At 29.0% G+C, this 21,744-nt stretch overlaps 1 protein-coding gene across 1 annotated transcript; it reads right to left on the reverse strand.

Annotated features, from left to right (window-relative positions):
- Positions 1 to 2,800: 2,800 nt before the first annotated feature.
- On the reverse strand, positions 2,801 to 5,726 carry LOC126667311 (protein SPEAR3). The gene is made up of 5 exons (XM_050360279.2): positions 5,233 to 5,726; positions 5,055 to 5,129; positions 4,374 to 4,459; positions 4,108 to 4,189; positions 2,801 to 3,162 (listed from the first exon to the last, which is right to left on the reverse strand). The coding sequence occupies exons 1-5, from the start codon at positions 5,437 to 5,439 to the stop codon at positions 3,046 to 3,048; spliced, it is 567 nt and encodes a 188-aa protein (XP_050216236.1). The 5' UTR covers positions 5,440 to 5,726; the 3' UTR covers positions 2,801 to 3,045.
- Positions 5,727 to 21,744: the final 16,018 nt, after the last annotated feature.

The following is a 21,744-nucleotide window of genomic DNA, read 5'->3' on the forward strand; positions in this document are numbered from 1 at the left end:
TTTGATTTTAAAACAATAAAGATTTAATTGTTCAATTTTAAAAGCACGAGGGTTAAATGTGCCTAAAAAAGATAAAAGGATTGATCTGTATTTTAAAAAGATCGAAGATTTTTTTGTACCTTTTACCTATTTTTTTTAAACAAAGATAGAGATTACACTACTACAATCAAAACTACAAACAAAACTATATATATATATATATATATATATATATATATATATACATATACATATATATATATATATACACACATACTATCCTTTACAAAATGTGCATATCCGTCATTCACGCCATCCACACCATTTATGTTGAATGCATCGCCTTTACAAGCTCGCCGATATGATGTTTCTCCAAATGCTTTCAATAAATTTATAAATATGTGCTCACTTTTGCTCACACGAGGGATAGAACCCAAAATCTTTAGAACTTATAAGTTATACCTCACTCCTTAGCCAATTGAGCTGGAGGTCATTGACTACTTTTTACCTACTAATATCACATGAACAAAGAGCCATGTAAAACTTGGTATGAATGCACATACAACAGACATTAAATTCTACAGATCACTAATTTTTTTTCAAATTATACAAAGTTGACTAAATAATTTTTTCTTACAAAATAATTATTGAACTATATCTTTTATTACAAAAATATTTCCGTTGTCATAAAAAGAACACTAAATGGTAAAAAAAGTCCATTTGAAAGTAGGATTAATATATTTTTTGATCAGATAGACATTTATAAAACCGTCGCATCAGTCCATTCAACAAAAATAAAAAAATTTAATCAATAGAAAATAATGTTATAAAATTATAATTTGCAAATATTCTAAATATGAATTAAAATTTAAATACCGAGTAGAGAGAAAAAAAAAAGTAAGGTGCCATCAGCGGTTTTTCTTTCAAAGGATTAACTACACTGACAGCCTAATATCTCTTAAACAATAAACATTACGTTAACACACTGTTTATTATAATTAAAATTAAAAATTTAAACATAATTCTCTATCCAAACCGTACAAGATTTTGCTGCTCAAGGAAGGGATATGGTTAGGGGACCATTTAATTATTTTGGCACAAATCGAGTCATATATATCAGTTGTTAATTAATTGATTAACATCCTTCAAAAAAAAATTAATTGATTAATATTGTTGAGATATTCCGAATCCTGTATGAGCTGTTTTTGAATTGCCAAAGACAATACATTCTTCTCTACCATTGCATCTTAAGATCCACACTTACCCAAAGAGGATATATAATATGTATTAACCATTAGGGTTAATTGTAAAAAAAAATTATATATGTTAGCGTGTTTTACAATTATAACACGAACTTTAACACATAATAAAATTGGTTCCCATGTTTTTTGATAAATCGAAAGACCGACCTATTTTCTATTGAATAAACGCTAATATGACTGCGGGAACATACACATTACCGTTTTTCAACGAAAAATAGTTCTGTGTTTCTATTTGCTAAAACATAAAAATTTGTGATTGATTTTGCCAACTTTTAAAATTAACGTTATATTTGCAAATCACATTAATTTTGTAATTTAGTTTGCAGTTAACCCTATATATTAACAACATTATTTTTGCAAAATTTATGTATTTTAGACTGGAATCATGGTGATGAGCCTATTATTTTTGACTGATTGATGCTGATCATAAAGCTATTTGGCCATTTTATGCATAACTGTAAAGAGTCTTTTATAGCTGTAACACTGCGTATTAAGATAAAGTGGTCACAACTTTATTTAACAAGTATAGTGAAAGTTAATAATTAATTGGCAATCTTGACCGATAATTGTTTCAATTAAGAATAATCACAATAATGCAGATAACAATATCCTATATTTTTTGTGTCTTGAATATTTACATAGTATTGAACTTTTAAATGATTATAACTGTTGATTAATGATCTTGATTTCGTGTTTGAAGATATTATTGGATTAAACGCTTACGTTGATTCGACTATTGTATGGTCTAATTTAATCTGTCACAGGAAAATTATTGTCACTTATCTGACTAATATTCTTCCTCTCAACAATTGCTCTTGTAAGAAATCGACCTTGGCTACGATACTAATTGTTGGATCAAACGCTTACTAGTAGACTAACGCTATAACTGTTCGTTCGAACATTATTTTTGCTTAACCTTGTAACTCGGCTCACCTTAGTTGTCTCAACAACGGACAATGTCGCTACTTATCTAGCAAACAGAAGGTAGACTAGCGGAAAAATTAAACTAGTTAGATTCCGTTAATAATTTTGGATCATATAGAATAAAGGCAGCTGAAGCTTAATTGCACTTAGAGACCGTATTGAATAATTACGAGAAATCAAGCGATATATACAATTAGAAATCAAATAAATTTTAATAATATGTTATATTATAATTGATTATGTCCGCAGACGATGTAGTGAACGGACTCTACACAGAAGTTAATAATTTTAGCACAAAACAATTCAAAAGTAATTTCGTATACCACTAGCTTATACATTGGCTTATTCCATTAATTTCATGACAAATGATATCTTATACGTAACCCTAATTTTTAAAATTAAATCTATATCGGTTTCCACTCGCTAGCTAATCCGATTTTTATATTCAACGAACGGAAAATGTTTACAAAATTGGTTAGAATTATGTATTATTCGACCCAAGATCAATTTAAACACCCACTAACTACGGAATAGGAGTAATAAAAACATTCCCCAATATCAAATTTACTGGAATCGAGAGTTATAGATGGTGTCAATTAAGTATCTGTGGACCTAAATGAACAAAAAAGATAGAATTTGTGAGATCTACGACTTTCTCATTTCTTTCATAGTTTCCTGAATAACAAGAAAATTTTAATGTTTTATGCAGAAAGTCAACCTTGCTATATTTTTTTTTTTCATTACACAAACTTTAACACTAGTTCATAATCATCACCGTCACCTTTCTTAACCAGTAAGTATGCAGTTTTGCAAATTTCCCACATTGTATCATGTAATAACTAAGCAAAAAAATCTGCATTTGATGTAAGCGATCGAGTGCTTAAATGGACAATCTGAGCTCCAAATCTAATTCTTGAGAGTCGCTTGATTCCGAGTTTTGACTGCTCGAACCCATCGAGTTGCTCCTATGTTTTTTATTCATCTTAGGCAATGTGTCCTGCGATTACCATCAATATCAAGTTATATCACATTTAAAATTCGAAAGGCAAAATGTATATATATACCATCCTTTCGACCTTTGTCAAGTAAACCACATTCACTTTGAATCTGATGCGGCACGATGTTATCCGTCTATATGTATAAAATTAATCTTACATGACGTATATAATATCGTGCTGCGTCAGCTCCCAATCGATTCTGGGTATATTTGATGAATGTCAAAAAGTTAATGGTATTGTATGGCACAAATTTTAAAGTATGATATATTTGATAAAATAATTAAAATTGTGGGTAGATAAATGCATTTTGCCAATTCAAAATACAGATTTTCGGAGAATTAATTTTGGGAATTAGTGAAATCCTTATGTTATTTTGTGTTGCTCATAATATTTTGATTTGTTTTAATTTAGTGATGAAATCTAAATTTTCTAATTTTAACGAGAAGATTGTTTCTGATTTTAGGCTGTGGCATATGTGACAATCAATGAATTTTCATATTACATGTTTCAACATTGATTGCCACGTGGGTAATACTCAATTTGAAGTCATACAAAATCTTCTCGTTGCAGGACGATTTAATTTTTAGTACTAATTAAATTGAAATCAATCAAAAATATTATCATCAGAATAAAATGATAAAATGGATTTATTTATCCACAGCTATAGCTAGTTCGCCAAATATATATTATGATTTTAAAAATGTCAGTTTGATCCATCATTTTTCAATCTTTATTGTATAAATCGATAACTCGATTAGAACTAATATCATACGTCGACGTGTATGAAGCTTATCATACTTGCCATATACAATATTGTACCCGTCAGCCATAAACTACGTAAAGATATATTTGGTAAGATTTTAAAAATGATGGACCAAACTAGTGGTTTTAACCCCACAGATTCTCATTGTAAAAAATTAATCTATGAAATCTAAGAGATATACCTCAACATGTAGAAGAGGTCTTGCGACTGAAGGCTGTCCAAAATGTTGAGGTTGCAAGAAGCTATTCCCATGAATGTTCCAGCTGTTTGAAACAAAAATTGAGCATTTTGATCGTTAATTTTACGCCTAACATAACAATCTAGAGACATTATCAAAAGAGAAATTAAAACCTTACTTATGATCAAGAATCAAATAATAGCAAACATAATAGTACTGCTTCATAGAATTAAAGAATAATTCGAATGTATGTGTGTATATATGTACACCTTGCTGCAGTACTCGAAGGTTGTGAATGAGAATGAGAATCTCCGTATCTTATGTTTGTTCTTTCAAAATCGTGACCTATCCCCATCTGCAATATATTTTACCAAGGTATTAAAGTTAACGGTTTAACATACGAGTAACTATTTCATGCAACAGACGTGCCACATCATTTTACAACACATTAATCTTGTGTTGACAAATTTATACAATCAACGCATGTATAAAACGGGACAGATGTGTTGTAAAATGACGAGGCGTATGAAATAAATTAGCTTAACATAATTTAGGAAGTAATTTGGAGACAATAAAATCAATGATAATTATGATGTTTCTTTCATACTAGAGAAGCGAGTAAAATTGTTGGCTAACCACCAACATTGAACCTAGCTAATGGTTTGAGTCAATTTTTTGAGGGCCCAAAAAGATTTATGTTTTATAGTCTCATTCTAGGGTTAGTGACTAACTGGGAAAAAAATATATCAGAGATTAATGTTTCCATATAAATTTAACAAAAAAATCCTTATTCCAGATCTTTTCTATATATAGATATACTAGAAATTCATTTTAAAAGAAAAAAAAAAGAAAAAAAACTATTGCATATTAACCAAACTGTACAATCTAGTTTGCTTATTTGCAATTTTAGATCAAAAGTTTTGAAATAATTGCATATAGAGTCAACTCACCATAATATTAGGATGAAAACCATAAGAAACTGAAGATGGTACTGATGAATAAGCTGTCTGTGTTCTCAAATCCTCCTGCATGTTAAAATTTCCAACATATTAAGCCATAATAAATCTTTAAACCCTACATATATATATATATAAGTTAACAGAAACATTATAATATAACAAGAGGGACCTGATTGAAATTAGATGGATAATTAGGAGCATGAATTGAAGGACCAATTTGTCCATGTAATCTGATTTTCTCCAATTGAGCAACACCAAGTCCTCTTTGAGGCTGTTTTGGCTTATTTTCTGAACTATTTTTCTTCCCTTTTCTTGATGCAGTTGATGATGAACCTCCCCTTTGATCATTTGCTTCTCCATAATAACTGCTACTCATTTTTTTTTCTGTGTAAAATTTGTTGAATATGAACTGAAAATTCAGAGAGAAAGAGAAAAATATTTATAGGATATGATGAACAGCTTTTTAATAGCTTTGCAAATCCCAACCCACTTTTTCTTTAACAAAAAGATGGCAAGAAACGGCAAATTTGTGAGAAATCAGAGATCTTCATCAACCATTTTTAAGCTCTCTTACTAATTATTGCATCGCTGGATCAGATTTTGTGCAGATTTATTACAAATATATACTTAGATTTTATGCTCTTTTTTTTCTCTTTTGCCTTGTTTTTTTATTTCTTCATCTCTATGATTTATTTAAGTATTATTATTATTTTATAATGTATGAATCACAATTAATATAATATTTATGGACTTTGTAGACTATGACTTTGATTGCGATTGTCTTTGATTTAATGTGTTATAAAATTCTATTTGTAAATTTGCTATCTTACGCGCTGTTTTAGTGCGTTCATTTTGATTATTGCATGTATTACTTTTTTTACATTTTGTTGAATAAAATGTTATTTGCATTTGTAAATCATTTTTTTTTTTTGGGAAAACAATATAATGTAGACGAAATTGATAAATTTGTCCTGAATAACAAATTATGTGACCAATGAGCTTTAACTCAAATGGTGTAAACGCTGAGCAGAAAAACTATTAGGTCGTGGGTTCGATTCCTCCCATAAGCGCTCTCCCTCCCCAAATTATCAAAAAAAAAAAAAAAATTATGTGAGTTTATAAATTATATCCAATATTTAGTAAAAAAATTGTAGAATTAAACTAATAAAAATAAAACTTACATAATCTATCTGATATAATTAAAAATAGTTAAGTTGAAAGGATTTTCTATATCCGTGTGTGACCTCAATTTTGAATTATTGCTTAAAATGGAAGCAAATATACTTTTGATATTTAAGATTTTTTTAGAAGTTATAGATTTTAATTTATTGAATTTAGATCTTTGTAGGTTATTATATATTCCCTTTGTCTCATTTTAATTAAAAATTGTCTCTTTGTATATTAAAAATTAATAGTTAATTTTTAAATATTATTTTTTAAGAAAAAATAATTTTATAATTTTATATTATATTAAAAACATCATATCTCTGGATTTTGTTAATTATATAAAAACATCAAAGGTAGAGGACAACAAAAATAAAAATAAAATTATTATATAGATAAAAATTATCAAATAAAAAAACACAAATGTGCATCAAATACACTAAGACGAGAGAGCATATATAAATGATGCAACACATTTAAAATCAACAATCTGTTAAAATAATAATTAAAAGTGATGTCACTAAAAAAAAATCCTAGCCGTTAATAGCATTTTTTATATTTTTTTTGGACTGCCGTTAATGGTATAGTTTTTTCATTGGTGGTGGCCAGTTTTTTTTATATTATTTTAATTTGATAAAAATAATAAGTAGTCAATTTTTTTTCTTTATGAATTAAAATTTGCCGACGAAACATATATTTAAATCAAATCAAGAATCGAAAATAGATTGAAGGTTTTTCAAGATAGAATGCTTTATAGCTATAATAGTTTTATTTATTTTCAATACATTATATTTTTTTGTTTGTCCTTCTTTTGAAAGTTTATATTTGTCATCTTTTTGTGAAAGGTTTGTTGTCCTTTTCAATAAACAGTTTGTTCTCCCTTTTTAATAAAAGGTTGGTCATGTGGTGTTGAACCGGATTTTATGGTTGTAGTTTCTAATAGTAGAAATCAGTTTACAGGGGGTGGAAGAGTTTGCTCGAAGAATGCACTTCATTAAATGAAATAATTAATAATTTAATTTTTATTTTTATAAGTAGATCCGCGAATCACACAACATGTTGTCTCTTCTATGTCAGATCATCGAGTTTAATTTTTCAATTTCTCTGAATTTATTACAAAATGCAATTGTTAAAAAAAAATCAAAATACGTAAAATTCAATTTTATGATAATTTTTTAGATTTTGTTATCCTTATTTTAGATTTCAGTAAAATTATTAAAAATTACGAATGAATTTTATGGAGTGAAATATTTTTTTTATTATAAGATTAAATATTAAAAAAATTAAAAAAAATTAAAAAACTATAAAATTTAAAGATATTATATTGAAGTACAATTTAGATTTGTCTCATTATCACTTTAGAAAATAAAAAAAAATAGAAAATAAAAATTTTATAGACAGAAATAATCAAATTTAAAAAAAATGAAAAGGGAAAAATCTAAAAACTTATAGAGATGGAATTATAAATTAATTTGAAACAAAGAATTCATAAAATTTAGTTAGATAAGTTTACAATTTTTCAAGAGATAGATTTTTAAAAAAATATATATTTTTCTTAGATAAAAAATTATAGGCTTAATTACTTAAAAACCACCCACCTTGTAACTTTTTTTCATTTATACCATGACCTAGGAAAATTTTCAATTGTACCCTATATTTGATTTTTATGTTTCATCTCTACCCTAATGAGTTGAATTGACCTATTTTCTTTTAAAAAAGAGTTTAAATTAATCCTTCGTTTTTAACCTATATTCTAATAAAACGTTAATGTTAATTATTTATGTATCTTGTTTTTAATATTTTCATCTTTAAATTAATTAAATAATCAAAAAATTTACTCTTGGGGTACAAACAAAACATAAAAATCGAAAATAGGGTACAATTGAAAATTTTCCTAGGTTGTGGTATAAATGAAAAAAAGTTACAAGATGAGTGGTTTTTAAATAATTAGACCTAAATTATATTAATTAAAAGCTGATTGATCAGTCAGCATATAGAATTTGATACTTGAAGGAGCATACTCATCCAATTAAATAAACTAAAATAGTTATATGTCAGCATATGAGATTTTTTATGATAATTAAAATAATATTTATGCATCTCTATTAAACTATAATAGTCATGTACTATCAAATTGATAATAGGCTTAATTTCTTAAAAAAAACCCACCTTGTACTTTTTTTTCGTTTATACCCTGACCTTGTAAAAACACCATTTGTACCCAATTTTGAGTTTTTATGTTTCATCTCTACCCAAAAGCATTAAATTGTACTCTTTTCATTTAGAAAAGAGTTAAAACATACTTTTTTCTATTTTTAAAAATACAAATAAATCCTTAAACTTAAAAAATGATCAAATCTATCCAAATAATTAATTAATTTTTTTAATTATATAAAATAAAAAAAAATAAAAAAAATTATTATTATTTTTAATTTTTTTGTTAGAAATATTTTTTAAAAAAATTAAAACAAATTAAAAAAATAAACAAAAAATTCGGAATTATTTTTTAAAAAAATATTATTATTTTTAATTTTTTGAAGAAGATGTTATTTTTGTACTATTAATAACTTTAATATCTAATTAGTATATAAGTTAAAAATGAAGGATTGTTTTAAACTCTTTTTCAAATGAAAAGAGTACAATTTAATGCTTTTGGGTAGAGATGAAACATAAAAACTCAAAATTAGGTACAAATGGTGTTTTTACAAGGTCATGGTATAAACGAAAAAAAAATGCAAGGTGGGATTTTTTTAAGGAATTAAGCCTTGATAATATTATAAAGTACAAAGTTGTAATCGAAGACATTTATTACAACATTTGAAACAAATAGAATTAGATTAGCATTAATTGTCATGATAATACTAACTTTAATCGCACGACTATTACAGCTAACAGCTATAATTTCATCGTTGAAGTTCATGATCACATCTTTTTGTGATATATCTTTTCTCTTAAACATTAGAGATGGTGGCTCTAATTGTTTCAGAGATCCAGATCGCTTGCACCGTAAAAAACAATTTCATCTACAAAGATAGAAATTAAACTATTCTTAAGTTTGATTATATCAGATCTAATCCAATTGAAATTTTAGGGTAGAAAATAATTTGTAAATGTAAACTAAAATTGACCAAGAGATAAATTTTATTCAAAATTAAAGACAAAAACTATAAAAACAAACTGGAAAAAAAAATTAAATTTGAGAGATTGGGTGGTGATTTTTGGCTAAGAATGGTCGAATGAATACGAAAAAGAATATTTATTTGGATTTCAGAGGTTTTTCAAAAGAGAAAGGTGGCTTGGGTATTATTTGTATTACCGTTGCCGCGATGAAATTTAAAAGAAGATAAAAGGTCGAGATTTTTTTGTGTCATTAACTTATTCCTAATTAAATTTAGGGTATTGGCGAAACAAATACTAACGTTTCACTTTTTTGCGACTTAAGCCTGTAATACCCCAAAATGTTTAATTATCTAATTGGACCACGTGTCCAGTTTGGATTTGCCAGAGTGGCAAAATCGGAAAGTTTTCCGATAAATAAGTTTTAGTAGGTCGGTTTTGGAAATGATTATATGCGAGGAATTTAATAATATATTTCAATTCAAAAGTTAGAATTGGAATTAAAAGGAAAAGTGTCGAGAAAAGCTCAAAATAAAGTACATGGACCAAAGTGGTAATTTAGCCACTTTGTGTCGAAAATGGAAATTTGCAGGATTTGACAGGAAAATATTAATATCGAGTTTCGTATTATTTATTGGATATAAATAATACGTATAAGTTATAATAAAAGGATTTATCGATTTAGCTATGGACTAAATCGTACGAAAGAAAAGTTTAAAGATAAATTGTAATAAACAAAAAGAACAAGGATCAAAGTGGAATTTTAGCCAAATTATAAGAAGAAGAATATATGAATCAGAGAAGGATCGAGAGATTTTGAGAGTTAACGAGCGATACCGTCGTTTCGCCGCCGTTTCGCCGTTCGACGTCCGATTCGAGCGATTTTCGCGGCGATTTCTTCAGAATTGAATCCTCTATCAATCCCGAGCATCAAATTAAGGTAAATACTTCGAAAATTGGTGATAAATTCGAATATATTGGCTGTTTTGATGGAATTGAGTTTTAGGATTGAATTCGACGTTTTTGAAGTTATTATAGCGTTTTAATGAAAATCGAGATGCGGGTTTTGTATAGTTGAATGTATAGCACGTCGAGATGGCTGAAAAGCCCCGGAAAACGACTTTCCGGGGGGCTGTCAAGGGTGTGCGTTCGCACACATTGAGTGTGCGTTCGCACACTCCTTGAATTTTAGGGTGTGCGTTCGCACACTCACTGTGTGCGTTCGCACACTACCCTAAACTTGGCAGATTCAAAATCCCAACGGTCAGTTTATAGATTTGCCTCTTAGGAACGCGTCTGTCAAATTTCATGTCGATCCAACGGTTCAATTGGGAGAGATTGTCATTTTAGTAAACAGTGTCAGTGTGCAGGCAGCACCTGCACATTGTCTTGAAAACTCCTTAAAACTTCATCGAAATGAAACTAAACCCTAAAACTTAAAAGTATTATACGTATAGGAATACGAGATTCACGTCTAATCATTAAATGTTAATTATTTATCAGACGTGTCAGCGAGCAGAGAGGTCAGTAGACGTGGGATAGCGAGGGCATATCATTTCATCGACCATATTTGTGATTGGATTGCGGTCACTGTGAGTTGCACTTTACTTTCGTGTATTATATATATAAAGTCATTTTATATTGATATGTATACTGTTTTTACGCATCGCATGTTAGATGATTTGATTAAATATTATATGTTTCTATCAAATGAATATACGAGAACTAGTATGCGATCCGAAGAAACTAGCTACCTATTGGGTGTCAATAGGCTGTGTGATCACCAGTATTGAGTCAGTCTAGTGTGTTTGCATTCGAGAAATGATTGGATATGTATGATATGATATGAATTCGATACGAGAGTGAACTCGGCTACGGTGTAGCCTGGAAGTCCCCGTATCTAGTGGGCTGGGCCCACCAGTGAGTTGGACTCACAACTTGAGATTTATGATTGGGTTGAATGATATATGATTATTCGAGAGATGTGTCGCATGATAGGATATTAGTTTCGTACGGATCAAATACCTGTTTATATGTTTTATATTATTGTTTTATGGAGATGCGATGCTATGTTTTTATAATAATACCGTTAGTAAATGCAAACTCACTCAGTATTTTCCCAAATACTGACCCCTCACCTTTGATGTCTTTCAGGTACTTAGTGTGTGGACTTAGCTAGAGGCCAATTTTGAAGTCCAGAAGTCAGCTGTATATGTATAGTTTCTGACTTCTGTGAATGCTGCAGTAGTGGTCCCGTGTGACAGAGTCGTAGCCTAGACAGCAGTACATTTTAAGTGTACACATTACTTGCTGTCTTGTTTACATGTTTTTGTAGGCTACGTGTTTTATATGTTGTGCACGGCACTAGGTGCCAGTGATATGTTGGATACACTAACTGATGTATATAGTACCGCGAGGCCAGTTCGTACGAGGTACGGTAACTAGAGCCCGCGAGGATAACGGAATAGTTAGTGTAAATGTTTGTGTATACTTGTTATGTATACTTGCTTCTGTTGCTTTATGTTATTTGTTTATTATCTGCGAAAAATTAATAGTGATTTAAGGCTTGCTACGGGTTCCGGAGCTACCACTCCCGTTCCCTAGCGCCGGTTGCGGCTCAATATTTTGGGTCGTGACAAAGCCCAACGTTTAAAACTTTACGAAACAAATCTCTTCCTTTCCAATTTTTGCATTTTGTAGTCCAAACCCATTATTTGCTTATGTGGCAGCCATATTATTGGTATATTAAATTAAATCCCAACGTTTTATAATTTTGCAAATAAAATTCCAACGTTTCGGATTTTTGCAAATTGTAACCTAAAAAAGATGACAAAATGGCTAAAATTAGAACTTGGGATACAATTTGCAAAAATTGAAAAGGTTAGGATTTGTTTCGTAAAGTTTTAAACGTTAGCCTTAAATCGCTAAAAAAAATAAAATGAGATTTGTTTCGCCAATACCCCTTAAATTTATAATTTTTAAAAAGAAAAAATCTGTAGTTTTTGTAGAGATAAAATTTATTCTTTTTAAATTAAATTTTTCAGTTGAACCAGTTTGTTTAATTCAATTACTTATGTGACGGTCATTAATTGAGATCGGCTATATTTATTTCTCTTAATTCAATTAGACTAAATCTTTTAATAATAGACAATTATCCAATGACTGACGTATAAAATAAATCAAAATCAATTGATTTAGTTTTATAAATCTAAGACCTGATGACCCAAAAAGGCCAAACGTTTAGCGAAAGTCTCCATTACATCTAAACGTTTAAATCGTCTCGATAATGTCTAAAATATATGATAACGTTTTGAAAATGTCCAACCCTCAAAATTGAGGATATATCGTTTAGGTGGCATGTCGTGCGTGTCACGACCCAATCTCAGGGCCGAGACCGGCGCTAGGGAATGGGAGTGGTTGCTCCGAAACCCGTAGCAAGCCTAAAAACGTAAAATAATTTTTCGCGAAATACAAACGTCATGCATGACATAAGCAAACACGTGTCATGCAAGCACACATGCCAGGCACACATATCCTCTGGCAGTTACAATATAAATAACGCAGCAAGCGTAAACGTTTAAAACTTTAAAACGTTAAAGTTATATTTACAGAAAACTATACATTACAAGCTGACTTGCAAAAGACTTATCTACTGCAGCTCTAAGAGTAAAGTACTGTTTCTTTACATACTCAGAAATACAGACTTCTGGAAGTAGGATAAAAGTCTGTTGCTTCAAAGCGTCTTTATCCTGAAAGGAAATCTGTGAGGGGTCAGTATATTGGGATATACTGAGTGAGTTCATACATTGACTAATAAGTATTCAAATACAACATAAAACCGTAACCAATCATATGCAGCCAAGTACAAGATCCGATTGAAACCTTAATCCTCAAACATACTAATAATCAATCGATCAACCCAATCATAAATATCAATTGCGAGTCCAACTCGCTGGTGGCCCAGCCACTAGATACGGGGACTCCAGACTACACCGTAGCCGAGTGCTCTCTCGTATCAAAATTATAAACCCAATCGTAAATTTCATATTCATCATCAGCTCCCAGCTGAGTTGTATCAAAACTGGTGATCACACAGTCCTATTGTCGCCCAATAGGTAGCACGTTCCATCGGATCAATACTGGTTTCAAATCAAGTATATACGCAATTCATATAAAAGTTTCGTATATAAAACATGTAGTTCGAATATAAAGCAATATAAAATAATTGCTTAAATAAATACTTTAAAAGCAAATCGTATAAACTCACAGAAAACGCTTATCCAAAAATACGTCGGGGCTTTAGAACGTCAAGCTTCCCGAACCACTGGTCCAGCTGCTTCTTGCCTCGCCGGATCTAAAGCAATTTTTAAAACATTTGACTTGAGTTAGAATCCTATTCTAAGATTGACTCTAGACTCGAGACTAGACACACTGAACTATATTAACCGTCGTGCCTCTTACGTGATTATCCCGATAAACGGTATCAAACTCGTTTATGGATAAAATATCACTTTAACTCAATTCTCTTTTAACCTCATTAGGTTAATGTCTCACATTAATCAATTACTAATCCATTTCAAATCTCAATATGCGCGTATATAATTTTCTTGAAAAACTAGGTCGATTGGCGAAAACACTGTGCGTTCGCACAGTCCATGACTGTGCGTTCGCACAGTCCATGACTGTGCGTTCGCACAGTCCTGTTGTGCGACGCACAGCCACGAGGTTTTGTCCGGGAATCGATTTCCGACGAGTTTCAACGCGCCAAAACGCTCAAAACGTATCCAAAACGCTATTTATAACTTCAAAACACCCAACTACGATCCTATAATCAAATAAACGATAAAATCGTTTCGTGGCCTAAAACTTTGAATCGATATAACTCAAAATATAATCAACGAAACGGTAAAACGTCAAGCTTACCGTAATTACCCGTCGAAATACGATCGTTTGGAGTTATAGAACGTCGGAAACGGACGAGAAACGGAAACCGCGCGACGAACCGTACGTTATCGTCGTTTATGATCGAAAGAAAAGGAAAGGTGATGAAGTCTGGATGGTTCCTTCATCTCAATGAATGTTTATATATATTCTGGATAATTTGCACTTTGGTTCTTGAAACTTTTTAAAAGTTTCAATTTAGTCCATAACCTATTCGCGTCCAAATTTTAAACGATCTCCGATCGATTCGGAACTTTTACCATTAATACTATAAATTATTTCGCGGACTTTGGCGAAATAAAATCCATTACGAGATTTATAAATTATTTTATATTAATTTCTAAAGTCAAATCCCCAAATCCCGCTAATTGACTTATTAAAATTTATTCTAAATTCCCGATATAATTAAATTAAATTCTTCTTAATTTAATTTATCGGAAATCACGACACGTGGCACGACGTAATTATCTTAAAATATTTTGGGGTATTACAGTGCGTGCCACGTCATAACATTTTCTGGCATTATTAGATTTTTGCTAAACGTTTAGACATTATGGAGAATTTTACTAAACGTTTGGCTTTACTAAGGTTTAGTTCTTATTGATGTGGCAAGCACCAACGCGTCACTTATAAGTGACACATCAGCACAAGTACACTCCATTTGTGATTTGGACATTTTTAAAATGTTATCATACATTTAGACATTATCGAGACAATTTAAACATTTGGACATAATAGAGTCTTTCGCTAAACGTTTGGCTCTTTTGAATTATTAGGTCTAAATTTAATTATAATTAAAATATTTTTTTGAATCAGATTATAATTAATAAACAATTTAATTTTTAAATTATATTAATAAAAAGGAAAAATATATTCTTCAAACCACAATTATAGCTCGTATGCCAAATACATTATTGTTTAAAAAAAATCAATTTGGTCCATCATTTACTCATCACTTGCCAAATATATTCACAATACGTTTCGAGCTGACATAACACAATATTATGCGTACATATATACAAACCTAACCTACTTGATATATACAACATTGTGTCATGTCAGCTATAAATTTGATATGAGTTATAGTTGTTGGTAAATAGATATATTTACGGAACAGAAACAATTAGATTTATTAGAATTTAAATTTTTTAGATCATTGGATCTTTTTTTTATTATCAACTAGGCGAGTAGTTGAATTTCAAAATTCTTAATACTTGCAATATATTATTTTGAACGAAGGATCACTTTACCCCTGAACTTGGCACAAAATATTAAAAACGTTCAAATTAGCAAAACAGTACCACTTTAACCCTAAACTTATCAAATTTGGTACAAAAAACCCCCTCTCCACTCTCACCTAAGAGAGTGAGATACACTCTCCGGTTTTGATAGTGGTTTCATTTTACCAAGGTGGTTTTTGATAGAAAAAAATTTAAAATAGTCCTAATTTTTTTAAACATTTTAAATTAATATCTAATAATTAAAAAACAATTTAATCCCTAAAACTTAAAATAACAAATTAATCCCCCCAAAGTTTGCATATATAACAAATAAACTCACAAAATTTCATATATATAACAAATTAATCCCCAAATTTATATTTTTTTCAAAAAAATTAAATTTTTTTAATTTTTTTACCGTGGGTCTGTTCTCTGTTCTATTAAAAGGAACAAACCCAGATGATGTTCTTCTTCAAGAACAGTATATGTTCTCTGAAAAAGAACAAATCCAGGCAGGTGACCTGGGTTTGTTCTTTTTTAGAGAACATACGCAAGGTTGTTCTTTGAAGAATAGATAGTGTCTGTTCTTTAGAGAACAAATCCTGATCTGTTCTCTGAAGAACAAATTTGGGTCTGTATTCTGAAGAACAGACCTGGGTCTGTTCTTTAGAAGAACAGACTATCTTCTCCGGCGAGGATCCTCGCGAAAATCAGAATTTTTTATTTTATTTTTTATGGAAAAAGTTCAAAAAGGCCTCTAGGTTAATTGGGGTTTAATTATGATTAATTAATATTTAAATATGATTAATTAAAATAAATTATGAATAATTAGAGATCCACTCTCCAATTAAGGTGTCATGTCAGTATAGAGGGTTTTTGAGGCGGTTTTGACAAGGTCAGGGTAAAAGTGATATTTGCTAATTTATACATTTTTGATACTTTGTGCTAAATTCGGGGGGTAAAGTGACCCTTTGTTCATATTATTTTTGTCAAATAGCTAGTCTTTTCTTCTTTGTATTATAAAAATTCTCTCAATTATCTCTTAAAAATTTAAACAGCTTTTTATTAAAGGGAGTTACTGTAAAACTATTTCCTCTTCCACGCTCCGTCTCTCTGCAATTTTTTCGTTGTGTTTTTTTTAATGTAAATTTTAGGCATTTTTTACTTGTATGTTTTTTTTATGTGTATATTTTTGGATCAATAAAAAAATTAAAATTAATTTTGAGTTTGTACGTTGCAAACTCTTGTTTGATCAAGATATATTATAAGTTTAATAAAGATTAAATTTGTTTGGAAATAATTATTCACACGTATAATGTGTCATACAACAAATCAATCGAATGTGTGGAATGTAATTTTTCTATAATTAATATATAATCATAAAAATTTTCTGTAAAATATATTGTTTTGCTATAAAAATGACATGGAAAAATGGATGCATAAAATAATATTTTAAAATTGAGAGGTCATTTTTAAATATGTCATTCTTGATTATGTTTATTGTACTTTAATGCTTGATATGATGTAATATAATTTTCATATATTTTAAATTATTAAAATAGTATCAAAGATCAAAAATAGTATTAATGAGTTTTAATTTAAATAGTACTTGTGCATGGTAGGCAGTATTCAGTTAAAATAGCGGGATCAATTCTTTGCAAGTATCAAAAACTTCCTCCCTAAATGATTAAGGCAAAAATACTGAAAACTCCCCCACCTTTGAATTTTTTTTCAATTCCACCACCACCTAGGAGAATTCTCAATTGCACCCTATTTAGGGTTTTCAGTTTTCATCTGTACCCCAAAATAAAAAAAAATGATAATTTAATTAATTTAATGATAAAATTATTAAAACCAACTAAATAGAGGGATTGTATCATTATTTTTTCCATTTGAATAAACAAATAAATTAGTATATGAAGGATTAATTTAAACTTTTTTCTAAATAAAAAGAGGTCATTTTAGTCAATTGGGGTACAGACGAAAACTGAAAACCCTAAATAGGGTGTAATTGAAAATTCTCCTACGTGGTGGTGCAATTGAAAATAAAGTCAAAGGTGGGGGGGTTTTAAGTATTTTTGCCAATGATTAAAAAGTCATTTAAATAGCGTAACATTTGGACTTAGGTGCAAGGTCCCACAAATACATGTGGCTTAATTCCAATTTGACGCAGCTATTAAACAAAAAACAGAATCCCAGCTGTAAAAATTCTACTAAGCAACTGATTAAAAATTAATTAAAAAGAGAAGAAAATCATAAAATAAAGTAAGCCAAATCTCATTTACCATTGTAGATTCTAGAAAATCTTGTTTACAGCTTCTTGGAGATTATCTTCTGGTGATAAACCTAAATTCCTCGGCATTATAACCTATAAAAGCTTAAATTGGTTAGGAATAAAACAAGTTAACGGAGAATTGATGAATATTTAACTTTATTTAGTTCAATCTTACCTAAATATTTAATGTTATAAAAACTCACAAACTTTACACGTTTTTTCAATTTAATCACATTCTTTAAAACTTCTCATAAAAATACATCAATTTTTATTTTTTTCCCAAATTCATATACGATACTGACATATCACTCATTTATTGGTTAAAAATGACTTACACCTCAGCAAATTGTACCAATGAATGAGTGACATGTAAGCACCGTGTATGAATTTGCAAAACAATACGAATTGATGTATTTTTATGAGAAGTTTTAAAGAATGTGATTAAATTGAGAAAACGTGTAAAATTGGTGAATTTTTATGACTTTACCCCTAAAATTTATGGACAACTATCTGAATTGCTCTAGTTTAAGAAATATGAAAGTGGAGAAACAAGCGACTAATTCAGCATAAAAAAAGGTCTTCGAAATGTATCATTTATGGATTAATCCGACTTTTCCTTATTTAGGATTGGATTTCTTTAAAATCCGGTTTGTATTTTACTTTGATTTGTATATCTTTCCTCCTAGTCGTATAATTTTAATTAGTTGCACGTAAACTCATCGAGTAGTGAATTTTTGTCATTTCTTATAGCTTTTTTAGAATATTTTTAATTCATAAGTTGTTTTTAATGAATATCAGTTATATCGAAACAATAATTAAAATTATTACTTTAAAATAATAATAATAATAATAATAATAATAATAATAATAATAATAATAATAATAATAATAGATTGAATTAGTTAAATCTAAGTTGTAGAAAAATATGGTAGTAAAACTACCACTATCATCATTCAAAATTTAATACGTATCCAACCAAATTTAAAATTTAATTTGTTTGATTTGAAAATAAATAAAATAATATTAATAAATTATAATAATAAATAATTGCATTGCAACTATTAATGCAATAATAATAAATTGATAAATTTAATGAATTTATGCTTGATGCATTATATAAACAAATAAATATAGCTGATAATTTATTTTTTCAATTTAAAATGAGACGAATAATTTAAAAAGATAATTTGATCTAAAAAATTGCTGAATACTATATTATGTGACTTGAAAAATTAAAGGCTTAATGCCTTAAAAAAAACCCCGACCTTTCATCCCCTTTTCAATTCTACTCTGATGTTGAAAATTTGTCAATTTTACCCCATTTTGCATTTTTTTCATTTCAATTGTACCCTAAAGCATAAAATTGACCTTTATTTATTTGAAAAAAGTTTAAAAGAATTTTTTAAAAATGGTCAATTTAATATAAAAAGTCAATTTAATGCAAAAATGATCAATTTAGAGAATTTTTGCCAAATAAAAAAAAAGTCGAGTTTATGCTTTAAGATACAATTGAGATGAAAAAATATAAAATAGGGTAAAATTGACTGGTTTGCAATGTCACGGTAGAATTTAAAAGGGAATAAAAGGTCCGCGTTTTTTAAGACAATATGCCAAAATTAAAAAACGAAAAACATAAGTTAGCTAAAACTTTTACTCCATTCCTTTTATATTTCTGGTTCCACGACTAACTTCATATATAAATGTTACTCCCTCCGTCCCGTTTAAGAAGGGACATATTTTAATTTTTTTTGACCCACTTAAGAAGGCCAATTCATGATTTTTGTGCCATTTTATAAGAAATTCTCTCTTATACCCTTATTTTCTTTTTTCTTTTTTATAATTAAAGCTAATACTCTACACACAAATTATAAGACAATAATTAATATGGATAAAATAAGAAAAATTAAGAGTAATTATTATTTTCTTAATCTATGTGTATAAGGACTATATCCCTTCTTAAGTGGAATAGAGGGAGTACATTTTTTTTTAAGCTTCCTTCTCCTTTTCTAAAATTATATTTGAAGCTAGTTCACCAACTTCTTTCAACAATTTAAAATCTAGGTTTTTGAATTGGCAATTACATAATATAAAAAAAAAACAAATTACTATGAGATATTTTATATTTGTTATAATTCATCTTTAATCTCACCTGTTTAAAAATTAAAAGATATGATCACCCATTTTTATTTCTATCAACTATTTAGTCCTTCCATCAACTTTTATTATTAGTCACTCCAGTTAAGAAAACTATGTGGTCCCCCATTTTTAATTCTCTCAACGATTTCGTCCCTCACTTTTGTTTTTATTAATGATTTCATCCCTCATGTAAAAATTAATCTATCCCTAAATCTTTTGACTTCCCTGAATAACACTAAAAATGGACAGAGGAACTAAACTCTTGACGGAAATAAAAATAAAGGATCATACTTTTTGATTTTCAAACAGAAAGAATTAAAGTGTGAATTATGATAAATACGGGAACCTCATAGTAATTTGCTCGAACAATAATTAAAAGCCTTCAAAGTTGGTGTACAATATATTGATGATATCTACTAAACTAAAAGAATAAGAAAAACATAATCATTGAGTAATTAATGCTAAATATCAATCTTAAGGAAAAGATAATGATAATTTGAAGTTGATATATAAATGCAAGGAACCAAATCTAATTGAGCTGTTTCATCCATGATTTGTGGGTCATATTTTATGAGTTGTTTTGTGGTGGAAAAGTGAGAATCCCCTAATCTACAAGCATGTGAAGACATTTGAAAATACTAAAATACCCCCATCCTTCCCTTCCCAAAACTTGCCATTTGTCACTTAATTAACACTAAGCTGCTACACTTACGCTTAATTATATTTTAATTATGAAAAGTTCATTGTAAATGTTATAGATTAATGTTTTTAACCTCATGAGCCTAGGAGCTCTCTATATAAATAGGTTTACTAAACATATTCTCCTTTTCCAACTCTTAGCTCCACTAAATACTTAAGTTCCAATCACTATTAATTTCTGAATGAATTCTTTATTATGTTGGCTAAGCTAATCCACTTAAATGACTAATTTTAGGTAAATTTAGTATTTCAAAATTATATTAGAAGATTTAATTTTGGATAATTTGTATGAAATATCTCCATTTTTGCGGATCATTATGGTTCAAACACATTTTTTAAAATGTAGCACTTTATATCTCAACCTTTTTAAATTTGTTATCATGTAGCTCATTGCGGTTATAGATGGGTTTTTTTGCAAAAAATATCGTTTTATCTATTTCAAATAACTAAAACGACATCAGATAAGATATTTAGACTCTAAATGTCAAAAAATAAAATATTAGGCTTTTCTATGCTAAAAATAAAAAAAATGGGATGCGAGGTGCTACATTTTAAAAGATGTGCTTAAATTACAAAAACCGCGAAAGATGGAGATTTTGTATAAAAATAATCTTTCAATTTTTCATATTTTCTAAATGCATGGGTTAAGATTGAACTATATAATCAGAAAAAATAACGGAGCAGAAAGAAATACTAAAACAACTACTAAAAATAATTAAATATAGTTGATAATAGGCATTCGGGAAGGCCGTCCCCAAGGACGGAACCAAGGGGCAAGGGGGCGGCCTCCGCCCTCGACTGATAAGACGCCCAAGACTCGTGAGTCTAGTTTCAGTTTGGATAATTTCAAGTTTAAATTTTTAATATTTTTCAGAGACCAAGATGACATAGTTGTGATCTTTCACTTTCAGTTTAATATTTTTAAATAAAAAAACATTGTTTTGATTAAGCCCTCAATAAAAACCAACAAAATTTTCCATTTATTCATGAAACATAACAGCCCCTAATTTTCTTCTTCTTTACTTTTCATGTCAAAGCTTAAAAATTTACAAAAATTTGAATTATTGTTAAGAATTTTATATAGTTCATAATTTTTTAAAGTTTTTATAAGAATCGAGTAACTTAAAAA

The sequence above is a fragment of the Mercurialis annua genome, linkage group LG2 (genome assembly GCF_937616625.2).
Source record: "Mercurialis annua linkage group LG2, ddMerAnnu1.2, whole genome shotgun sequence".
NCBI classification, from domain to species: domain Eukaryota; kingdom Viridiplantae; phylum Streptophyta; class Magnoliopsida; order Malpighiales; family Euphorbiaceae; genus Mercurialis; species Mercurialis annua.

Bases quoted from the DNA above. Each gene is read 5' to 3' on its own strand.
- LOC126667311 (XM_050360279.2), bottom strand. From the start codon at position 5,439: ATGAGTAGCAGTTATTATGGAGAAGCAAATGATCAAAGGGGAGGTTCA. The intron at 4,460-5,054 runs GTGAGTTGACTC...AATATATTGCAG, and splicing joins GTTTTCATCCTAATATTATG to ATGGGGATAGGTCACGATTT. The intron at 4,190-4,373 runs GTGTACATATAT...TGTTTCAAACAG, and splicing joins CCTTCGAGTACTGCAGCAAG to CTGGAACATTCATGGGAATA.